Genomic DNA, 12,223 nt, shown 5'->3' with positions numbered 1-12,223 from the left:
ATGTACTGCAGCAAATATACTGGAGTAAATATACTGCAGCAAATATACTGGAGTAAATATACTGGAGTAAATATACTGCAGCAAATAAACTGGAGTAAATATACTGGAGTAAATGTACTGGAGTAAATATACTGGGAGTAAATATACTGTAGCAACTATACTAGGGTAAATATACTGGAGTAAATATACTGGGGTAAATATACTAGAGTAAATATACTGGAGTAAATATACTGGAGTAAATATACTGGGAGTAAATATACTGGGGTAAATATACTAGAGTAAATATACTGGGGTAAATATACTGCAGCAAATATACTGGAGTAAATATACTGCAGCAAATATACTGGAGTAAATATACTGGGAGTAAATATACTGGAGTAAATATACTAGAAGTAAATATACTGCAGTAAATATACTGCAGTAAATATACTGCGGTAAATATACTGGGGTAAATATACTGGAGTAAATATACTGGAGTAAATATACTGGAGTAAATATACTGGAGTAAATGTACTGCAGCAAATATACTGGAGTAAATATACTGCAGCAAATATACTGGAGTAAATATACTGGAGTAAATATACTGGGGTAAATATACTGGGGTAAATATACTGCAGCAAATAAACTGGAGTAAATATACTGGAGTAAATGTACTGGAGTAAATATACTGGGAGTAAATATACTGTAGCAACTATACTAGGGTAAATATACTGGAGTAAATATACTGCAGCAAATATACTGGAGTAAATATACTGGGAGTAAATATACTAGAGTAAATATACTGGAGTAAATACACTAGGGTAAATATACTGGGGTAAATATACTAGAGTAAATATACTGGGGTAAATATACTAGAGTAAATATACTGGGGTAAATATACTGCAGCAAATATACTGGAGTAAATATACTGCAGCAAATATACTGGAGTAAATATACTGGAGTAAATACACTAGGGTAAATATACTGGGGTAAATATACTAGAGTAAATATACTGGGGTAAATATACTAGAGTAAATATACTGGGGTAAATATACTGCAGCAAATATACTGGAGTAAATATACTGCAGCAAATATACTGGAGTAAATATACTGGAGTAAATATACTAGGGTAAATATACTGCGGTAAATATACTGGAGTAAATATACTGGGAGTAAATATACTGGAGTAAATATACTAGAAGTAAATATACTGCAGTAAATATACTGCAGTAAATATACTGCGGTAAATATACTGGGGTAAATATACTGGAGTAAATATACTGGAGTAAATATACTGGAGTAAATATACTGGAGTAAATGTACTGCAGCAAATATACTGGAGTAAATATACTGGAGTAAATATACTGCAGCAAATATACTGGAGTAAATATACTGGAGTAAATATACTGGGGTAAATATACTGGGGTAAATATACTGGGGTAAATATACTGCAGCAAATAAACTGGAGTAAATATACTGGAGTAAATGTACTGGAGTAAATATACTGGGAGTAAATATACTGTAGCAACTATACTAGGGTAAATATACTGGAGTAAATATACTGCAGCAAATATACTGGAGTAAATATACTGGGAGTAAATATACTGGGAGTAAATATACTAGAGTAAATATACTGGGGTAAATATACTAGAGTAAATATACTGGGGTAAATATACTGGGAGTAAATATACTGGAGTAAATATACTGGGAGTAAATATACTGGAGTAAATATACTGGGGTAAATATACTGGAGTAAATATACTGGGAGTAAATATACTGGGGTAAATATACTGGAGTAAATGTACTGGAGTAAATGTACTGGGGTAAATATACTGGAGTAAATATACTGGGAGTAAATATACTGGGGTAAATATACTGGAGTAAATATACTGGGAGTAAATATACTGGGGTAAATATACTGGAGTAAATATACTGGGAGTAAATATACTGGGGTAAATATACTGGGGTAAATTACTGGGGTAAATATACTGGCATAAATATACTGGAGTAAATATACTGCAGCAAATATACTGGAGTAAATATACTGGAGTAAATATACTGGAGTAAATATACTGGGAGTAAATATACTGGGGTAAATATTCTGGAGTAAATATACCGGGGTAAATATACTGGAGTAAATATACTGGGGTAAATATACTGGAGTAAATATACTGGGGTAAATATACTGGAGTAAATATACTGGGGTAAATATTCTGGAGTAAATATACTGGGGTAAATATACTGGGGTACTGCCTACATCCTCCTCTGTAGTGAACAACATGTATGAAGGGTTGATTCTGAATGTAGGAGTGTATTAAAACTCTAATTGTTTCCACCCAGTTTTTAAAGTGAAACCTGACAGATTGTCTTCAGTCTGTATGAGTGAAACCTGTTAGTATAACTATGACATCACTAAATGTGCAGTACACCACATCCAGCTGTGATGAGACCAATGAAAAGGTATTATTCACTTCCTTTGTTATTATTATGTCCTCATACTTCTCAGTGTTTTAATGCATCATTCATGCATTCAATGCATATTTAACAACTACATTTAATAAATTAGTAGTTAATAAATATATAATTGCTTTAAACAGCTATTAATTAATTATAAAGATAATTTAACACTGAAAAAAAATCTATAATTAACTCAGTTCCAGTTCTGCCAGTTCCCCATTACCAGTTTACTAATTAACAGTTCATTCATCTCCAGTTCCATTTAGAGACAGGTGCACATTATAGTTACAATAATATGCTTGGGACTGCTTGTGCAGATGTGTGAGCTCAACTATCTTTACCCTTCACGTCAAGTTCACCTTTCTGATGATAAACATGAACGGGAAAAACTTTTCAAGGTTGTTTAAATCAGGTTCAGCAATGTGTTGGATGTGAAGAAGAGCAGAGGGAAGAAGGAGATGAGAGAGATGAGAGCTCACAGGTACAGAGAGAAAAACGGAATAAATGAAAAACAGATTTAACGTGGGAGTGAAAGAGAAAAAGAAGCTAAACTAAAGTAAACCATTAAGAAAGAAGTAAAGACAGCTGAAAATAAACAAGAAATGGAAAAAATTGTAAAAGCAGCACAGAAGGAATAGAGGGAGGAAGGAGAAGATGAAGGAAGAGGTGTGGGGGGAACAGGTGTGTCCTCTCTCCTCTTATCTCTGGCTAAAGGCAGTGATGTGACATATCTACTGCTGTCTTGCTACAGCCACAGATGGTGCAGCATTATAAACACAACCTACGTGATCGCCAGCGACGCTCCTGTCCAAATGTTGTGACAGCTTTACTTTTTTCCCTCCTATTTAAGAACAACGTGCAGTAAACTTCATCATAAACCGCCACCTGTGGTTGTGCCACTGCTGCAGCTTATTTTAAAAGGATCCACACAGCTGTACTGACCGCCTGTTTGGTTTTGGAGATGTCTTCCATCTGAACGTGCAGGTCTTCAATCTCCACCTCCATGGACTTACGAGCTTTAACTGCAGCTGCACACGTGAACTCAGACTCTTCCAGCTGGAATCAGAGCGGAGACAGAGGAACATATATCACTTCACTAACTTTATCAAACAGTGACCCAACACAACATACACTTCATTTCTGCTGATACTGTATATTATATTATATGTGTAGTCCTTTCTGCATTATCAGGGTACATTTAACCTGTGATCAGTGTAATTTTATGCTTAGAAATGCTAACCTCTGTGGACATTCTTTAAAAAGAGCTGAAAACATTATTTTACTGCAAAGCTTTGTTATCTTGTATGTTACACCTGTTTCTATTTAGTTTCCCCTTTTAAATGTGTTTTAACTTTTATCTCTAATCTGCTGCAGTGTTTCTATTTTATTATTATTTTGTTTTTAACCCACACTGTTTATCTTAACTTGCTGTATTTGTCCTTGTTTTATTGCTTTACATGTAAAACACTTTGAGCTGCATTGTATGTATGAAAAGTGCTGTATAAATAAAGTCAAGTCAAGTCAAATGTATTTATATAGCACAGTACATACAGCAGGCGTATTTGAAGGGGGGCCCATGCTGTTCTGAATATTGATGGAGGGAAACTGAATATTGATGGTGGGTACAAAGCTCCATCATGGGCTTTATGAGGAAGTACATCTGTCTTGTTTGGTCGCTGCTTAGAACTTCATTTGACATTCATACATAGTGATTCAATGACTCAGTGGTCTATGTCATACATGTTTCACAGTGTCTACCCTCACCAATATTAGAAATAGTTTGTGTGTTGTGTCACTGTTTTGAGGCAAGTTAAACTCTGGAGTTCAAACTCCCAGGAGGAGAGAGAGCACTCCATGTGTAATAACATACACCTCACTAACACTGATTTCATTAACATGTATTTTTATATTTATCAATTCTCATTGAAATGTAGCAGTGACGTGCGGTCAGGGGAGGCAGGTGAGGCCGTGCCTCACCTGTTATCATGGAAAAAGACTTAAAAATGAAAAAAATAATAAATGGTTATATTTGTCCAGTGATTTGCACTATAACGTTATTTTCTATCTAACTTTACCAGTTTCGGATTATTTTTAATTCAAAATCGCTGAATTTTCACATGTACTGATCAAACACTGAAAAGAGACGCGCAGTGAGGCAGCAGCGAGGCGAGCCTCACCATGGATTGCGCAATGACTCGGTTTACTGCGCTGGCATGCTATGCAGTGAGACAGTACAGCTGTACAGCTGTCTCTCTGTATGTCGCTATTAACATGTTCAAACACTTTTACTATATGAACTAAATTTCCATAGTGTAGCTGATGATATAATGTACAGTGTTTGTAGCGTGTTTCGTGTGCTGCGCAGCATAAAACGGCTGCAAAAAGTCACTAAGTGAGGCACGCAGTTCTCCGGCCTCATGGCAGGGGGCGCTCCTGATCCCAGTGATTCTTATTACGACTCATTAGCTGCAGAATAAGTGACAGTAAACTACAACTCATACAGTCTATGCTACAACTACAGTGAGCTAGTCGGCAAGTAAAGTAAGTAAGATAAGTAAGTAAAGGTAAGACCATAATAACGTTTTTTAAATTAAATGTGTTTTTTTGTGTGCTACAGTTTGTATGTGTAAAGAAAGCTGATATGAGATTTTAAACATAACCTGTTAACTGCTGCCAATCAAATGGTGAATAAGCTACTCTGTAGGGTTCATATGTTTGTAAATCTGATTGTGATGAAGTCAGTGCCTCACCAGACATGAACCTCACCGCACGTCACTGAAATGTAGTGAGCACTGAGGCAGCACTGTTATAATATTAAAATATCCAATGAAAACATCAACCTTGACTGAACCTTCATCACAGTTCAAAATGAATTTTGTTGACAAAGCTACAGAGGCATCAGAAACTTATCTCAGGAGCTAGCCTGCTGGCTAACGCTAAAGCTAGTCCTCATCTCTGAAACCTTCAGAGTAAAATTTCAGTAAAAAAAATTCTTTCACACCTTTATAGATCTAATATATATATATATATATAATGTATATATATATAATGTATTGTGGAAGATTCTCAGCAGATAAAACTGAAACTATCACAGAGAGGAAGCGAGATACTATGTACTATACTTGGTTGAACTGAACCTTTAACATCAAACCTACTTGCTTATTTGATTCATGTATATATTTAAATATTAGTGGCAAAATAGTAATGCAGTTGAGTGAGGGGAAGAATTTGGATTAATTTTACATTTCATGTGTGTCTAGTAGAGAGCTAAGTTCAGGATGAGTTGCATCAACATCAGACTATAAACTGGATTTAATGTGTTGTAGAAAGTGTTAACCTGGTTCTTGAGCTGGGCGATCTCCCTCTTGCTGGGTGCGTTGTTCTTGATGTGGTCTAACATGATCTGTGCGTCAGCCAGCAGAGCCTTGGTTCTCTTCAGGTCCTTCCTCAGACGCTTCTCAGTCTCCATGTCACCCCCTCTCACCTGGGACAAGGCACACATGTCACTCAACTGGCAGTGAATAAACCCACTTTACTTGTGGCTGTGATCAGGGGGCGCTTGTTTTTGTGTCTGTTGGTTAGAGCAGGTCACGTTCCTCCTCTGGTCCATGGATGTTAGAGCTGGACTTAAAGTCCATGTAAAGTAAAAATAAATATGTGTTCTGAGTTTGATATACCACAGAAAAGTGTGTTGTTAACCACCCTGCCAAATTTGAATGATTAAAAAAAATCGCCAAATATATGAAATTAGGCTTCAAAGTTGTATAAAACTCAGTCTCTTTCTCTGCTACCAAACGCTGTGGGAGTGCCCGCCAAGTTCGCTGAAACCCCGCCCCCTACCAAGTGTCACCTGTCAATCAAAGTCACCACCTCTACCAGAAACATGGACGCTACGTCTGAGAGCTTTCTGCTGTGGCTAGCTCAGCGGCTAGCTCGGCGGCTAGCTCAGAGGTTAACTCAGATAACTGTACACTGTAGTAGTAGTACTGTGTGCTGAATGTATTTATACCTCTACAGCAGCAGGGGCGGGTTTGTGATTTTCAGACCCGCCCACTAAATCCTGAACACAGAAATGTTGAAACACAGTTTGTGAAGCCTAGCGCCATTATTGTGTTTAGAAGAAAATGTCTGAATTCACTTTACACAGCCTTTAAGAACAATGATTTGATTCAGTCAGTATAATGAAGTCACTTTAATCACCAGCACCACTTTAAGCTCCATATATCCTCCTACACACCTCACTACTGAACCCTGCACATACTTCCATATGAACTGCTGGAGGTGTTAGAAACAGATCAAGTCCTGATAGAACAGAAATGTGTCTTGGTTTACAGCTTCAGGAGAATTTCTAGTTAAAGTTAAACCGGTGTTGACTGTAGTTACCTTGTCCTGGGCGCTCAGAAGCTTTGACTCCAGCTCTCTCTTCTCTTTCAGCACCTTCTGCTTCTCATCATACTCCTCTTCAAGCTGGACCTCCATTTGCTTCAGCTAGAGACACACAGAAAAAAAAGTTCATACACAGCTCAGTCTGATCACACAGCAGTACAGACGGAAGAGCAGAACAGTTTGGCAATCATCAATATAAAGTACAGACTTTACATTCTGGTGTATGTTTGTGTCCATTTCTGCATATTATTACTATTTAAGGTGTTCCACACAACCAAAAACTATTCTTAGAACTTAGAAAATGGAAACAAAGTACAGTTTAGGCTGATGGGAATATCAATAGTTTAGCAGGTATTTGGTCATTGGACACATTCAAAGTTTTTGACCATGATGGCACTGGATGCAAAGTCAGGGATTCATCAACATTATTAAAATTCATTCTGAGGGAGACATTACTTTCCCTGATCTATCCAACACAGTCTGGACTGTCACCTTGACATAATCAGTTAAACATTTTTTAAAACTTGTTTTGGGTGGAGCACTCATAAAATGTCTACAGCTCCAATTAAAAAAAAGCTTTTATCTCCTTTAATTCACAAATATGTAAAGAAAATGTAATTCCCAAAGGATTCTTATGAACTATCTGCTGCTGACAGTGGAAATGATGAATCCTCTGGGCAGCATGGATGAGCTATGTAAATGTCATTGCAAAGTGCTCATTGATATTACTGGCCTGATGGTTGTCCTAAAGTTATTCACAAAACATTTAAGATAAGATAAGATACAATGTTCCTTTATTATGAGCTGAGAAGTTTACACAGATCTCTGGAGAGGCAAAATTCCACTCTTAATTGAGAAATTTTAATTAGAGGTAATAAAGCTGTAATCTGTAAAAAATTCTTTGAATACTGTCAATTGTCAATTTTGACCAGTTTGATATTTAATAAAGCATAAAGTAGAAATTATCACCCAATTCTGTGTTTTAGTTAAAAAAATAAAAAAAAGCAGAAATAATGAATTAGTTCAACTAAATGAAGTACTACATTGGTATCAGTATCACTCTAAAGGTACTTAAATTGGTACTGGTATCATCATTTTTTAACTGACACCCAGCCCTAAGATTCATAAAGATGCTCTGCTTGGAACAATAATGTAATATCTGATAAAAGTGTATAATTACCACTTTAAAATCATTCAAATCAATCTATTTATTCTCCCTCATTAAATATCCACAATGAATATGCAAATATATTGACAGTGGTGTAACAGTGTTCTGTTACACCACTCTTCTCTTAAGATGAGTAAGTGTACAGGTAATACAACCAGTGTAAAGAAAGTAGAGCTGTTTGTTTGAAGTATCTGTCTGTGGATCAAGTGTTGGACTGACTGACATCACAGTCTTATAGAAGCAGGGACACAGATAAGAGGGAAAAGTTCCATTTCTGACTCAACTGTGAAGTTTTTTTAAACTGGTTGCTTGTGTTTTGCCGTATTCACAATACATGAACATGAGTCTGGGCCTGTGTGAGGCTAATAAGGCCCGTCATGAAATGTACAATTTACATAGACAATACTATATACTATTTCCTCCTCATTTATTTATTCAGCATAATGCATCAGTGTGGAAAAGTCACTTAGAGACACAGTGTAGAGTCAGTGCTCCCAGCCTGTGTGAGTGGGGAAAAATCTAATTATGCGCAGGCTAATGAGGGCTCCACTGGTGGAGGGCAGTCATGTGACAGTCAGCACTGGCAAAGCAAAACAACATTAACAGACATAATAGCAACAAAGTTAACTGTACCCAAACTCCAACAGCGCACCACCCACACACTCATTCTGCCTCCCACACACACACACACACACACACACACACACACACACACACATATACACACATATAATTTGACAATTAGGGAACCAATGAGAGCTGTTTTGCTGATGCATAAACAAATGTTTCCCAACAAAAAGTCACTCACCTAGAGATCTATAACAAATACAATGAGTGTATGTTTGTGTGATGAGGAGGACTCAAGCTCTCTGAGAAATTGAAATTTTAATTAGAGGTATAGTTAATAAAGCTGTAATCTGTGAAAAATGCTATAAATACTGTCAATTGTCAATTTTGATATTTAATAAAGCAAAGTAGAAATGATCACCCAATTCTGTGTTTTAGTTAAAAAAAGCAGAAATAATGAATTATTTCAACTAAATTTAAGAGCAGTGGAAAATATGTTGATGGATTATCACAAACTGGTATATGTCAAAGTTTTACTGTTTTGAAACCATTTGAAATACTTGCATGGCAGCACTTAATCCCTGCTGTTGTCTGGTTTAACTGTTTATAAAGCAAAATGTACAAATTGTAACTCAATTCTATGAAAGTAGTGATTATACTAGAAACAATGTAGTATGGAACCATCAATGTGATTTCCAGGCATTACAAGAAATAAATCCATATTTCTGATATAAAAACATCTTTTAAAAAGCTCAAATTTATAGTCAGTAGAGATAGATTTACTTGTTGTCTAATATCTCACATGATAAATTCAGCCTAATGTACATTTACACAGCACTAATTCCATCAGTATAGCAACTGGATCACATCACACTCACTGCTCTGCTGCTCTGACGTTCTTTACTCTTTTCATTATCAATTCACTAATCAATTCTTGTCTACTACTTTGCCTTCTTTGTTTACTTTACTGCTAGAATGCTGCTAATGTAAAATATTAGTGCAGAAGTGCTGAGGTTCACTGATGGTAGCTTGACAGCAATCTACAAAACAGCACAGTGGAACTATTATAAATAATTAGCCAGTGACAAGGAGAGAAATTGAGAGCAGCAGAGAATGTAGAAAAACATGCTGCTGTACTCACAGTGCTGTGGAAATGTACTTAGCTTCACTTTTTAAAACAAGGGTTGTATCAACAGCAAATGAAAGCAGGCACACATCAGAATATAGGGATGTGTTGTAATGAAATATGAAAACTTATAAACCAAGAGGAAATAGAAATAATGGCCTGTCTTTAATAAAAATGCTCTAGCTATGTGAAAGATGTGTTGTGTTGTATCTGAAAAGCACTGGAGCTAAACGAGATCTCTACTGTTATATTTGGAACATAGTTGAAGAGAAGACAACCTTGTATCATCTCTATAAAAAGGACGTCTGTACGTGAGGAGAGTTTAGTTCAGTCCTGATGTTAACTCAGAGATCAGTGTAGTGATGGAGTTAAAACAGCTGTTGGAATTATGAGAAATCACTGTGTGGTGAATTCAGTGGTAGTTGTTAGAGCTTTTACACTTCTTTGACTAGATTATTGCCATTAAAAGATAAAAATTTTAACAGGCTGACTTAATATGTGTTTGACTAGCTGCTTCAATCAAAACACAGCAGACTGGAGCAGCTGCGAGCTATTAAAAGTCACAAAAAGTACATATTTGAGCAGAAGACAACTGTGAGAAGCAGCACAGTAAAGTTTGGTATAAAAACCTCGTGCTGCTATGGAGCTGAACAGAGAGCTCCTGTTAGACTTGTTACAGAATGCAGCTTTTAATTTGCTGCAGCATTCTCTGCTACTGTCACATTAATGTACTTTCATTCTCTCTGTCTGTCTGTCACTGTCTCTTCTCTCTCTTTACACCTGTTTCTCCAACACATTAAGTCACAATTGTAAAACATAAAAAGCTGAAGTAGCTGCAGAGTTAAACCACAGTATTAAAAAGTATGCCTGCATGTTTGATGACTTTTCTTACCTTCTTGCTGCAGGACTGTCTGATCTCTTCCACTTCATCGTCTTTGCCCTCGATCTCCTTGGAATGGGTTTGACGCAAACGCTCCATCTCCATTTCAAGACGCAGCTTGGCCTGGAAGGCAAACACAAACACATTCTGCATTCAGCGTGGCTTAAAGAAACATTATTCTAATTTCCACCTAATTTCCATGTATTATTCACAGGCGTGCGTATGTCCGCAGTACTTGCTGTTGTTCTCTGTTCTGCTAATAAACTCTGACATATACTGATAGTGGAAGCACTACAGAGAGTTTCTGCTGTGTGTGTGTGTGTGTGTGTGTGTGTGTGTGTCTCATTACAGGTCAGTCTGCTGCTGGAGTTAAAAACAAATGAACATTATGGATCCTATTCATAATATACTATCACTGTGTGTAGGCTGATTAAAACCAGGTTAAATACTGTATGCAGTTATGCTGCAGCAAAGATTGGTGACATAGACAGCTTATGTTCATCTGTTGTCATAGTAACACAATATGGATTTTCCAGGTGCACAGTAAACAGAAATAGTGTCGGATAAATTAGTGTTGAGATTTATCATTATAAATAATTATTTATCCAGCAATTCAGTATCTATCTGCAAATCTAACGTAGTTCATACATGTTACATCTGTGTTATTAGTAGTTTGTTCAAATACACTCTTGTAATAGAAAGTTATTTTTAAATGAAAACCAGCATATAAAATGTAGGCTGATGAAACATACATGAAGAAAATGAGGAAAGAAATGCTTTACATTTTGGGAAATACTCTCACCTGATCTCATATTATTGAATTTGTTTAACCTTTATGCAAACAGAAAGCCTGCACACAGATTCATTATATAAGTAACTTTGCATTAATTAATAATAACTAATAACAGCTGCAGAGGTGATAGTAGATGTATGTTTAAGACTCACTGATTCTGTGTATTATTATCAGTAGTAGAAGTAGTAATTCAGATTTCAAACAGCTATAATCTATAATGGCCTAACTTCTTACAACTGTGTGAGTTGGTGGTATTTTTTTCATATGTTCATGTTAAAACATGCTTTTATATTGTCCTGTCTTAACTGCTGTAGCTCCACTTCCACCTGACTCAAAACCTCCCTGGATCTTTAACATATGGTCCAAGATGCAGCTGCTAAACTCTAGAACAGATCCTCAATAAAAGGTCCCATGTGACCTAGATTCTGATTCCTAGAAAAAGGCTTAAAGTAAAGGAGACTGTGTCATTGGATTTAAGATGGATGGACACTGTGGACACTTTAAAAAGCAGCTTAAGACCTATTGTTCACACTTTTTTTGTAACTGTTCTACTTTCTGATAAACATTTCTGATAAAGCCACTGTACTGCTTTAATACTGCTTTGAATATGGTTCAGTGATAGCAGCATTGTGTTTTTATGTGTACCTGCTCCAACATCTGGATGGTGCCAGCCTGCTCATCCAGCTCCTCCTCCTGGTCCTTCACCTTGGCCTCCATGTCACGAAGCTGCTTCCTCATCTGAACAATAATATCAACATGTTCAGTAAAAGGTAAGATTTGACTTCCAAAATATACATTTAATCATTTTACAAAATAAATAACAGTACATAGTGTTATAATTATCATTTCCAGGTTGTTTTTCAGTTG

General features: G+C 36.3%; 1 protein-coding gene across 3 annotated transcripts in view; it reads right to left on the bottom strand.

Moving 5' to 3' along the window:
- myo18ab (myosin XVIIIA b) overlaps positions 1–12,223 on the bottom strand; it is a 145,184-nt gene that overhangs the window by 26,480 nt on the left and 106,481 nt on the right. For all 3 annotated transcript variants that reach the window (XM_053321307.1, XM_053321310.1, XM_053321308.1), the window contains 5 exons: positions 12,002–12,094; positions 10,576–10,686; positions 6,820–6,924; positions 5,774–5,920; positions 3,379–3,492 (listed from right to left, as the gene is read on the bottom strand). In XM_053321307.1, coding sequence (XP_053177282.1) covers positions 3,379–3,492; positions 5,774–5,920; positions 6,820–6,924; positions 10,576–10,686; positions 12,002–12,094 — 570 coding nt within the window. The remainder of the gene's footprint in view (positions 1–3,378; positions 3,493–5,773; positions 5,921–6,819; positions 6,925–10,575; positions 10,687–12,001; positions 12,095–12,223) is intronic.

The sequence above is a fragment of the Scomber japonicus genome, chromosome 6 (assembly GCF_027409825.1).
Source record: "Scomber japonicus isolate fScoJap1 chromosome 6, fScoJap1.pri, whole genome shotgun sequence".
NCBI classification, from domain to species: Eukaryota; Metazoa; Chordata; class Actinopteri; order Scombriformes; family Scombridae; genus Scomber; species Scomber japonicus.
The sequence above is the reverse complement of the archived record's forward strand: the minus strand, read 5'-3'. Positions and strand labels throughout refer to the sequence as shown.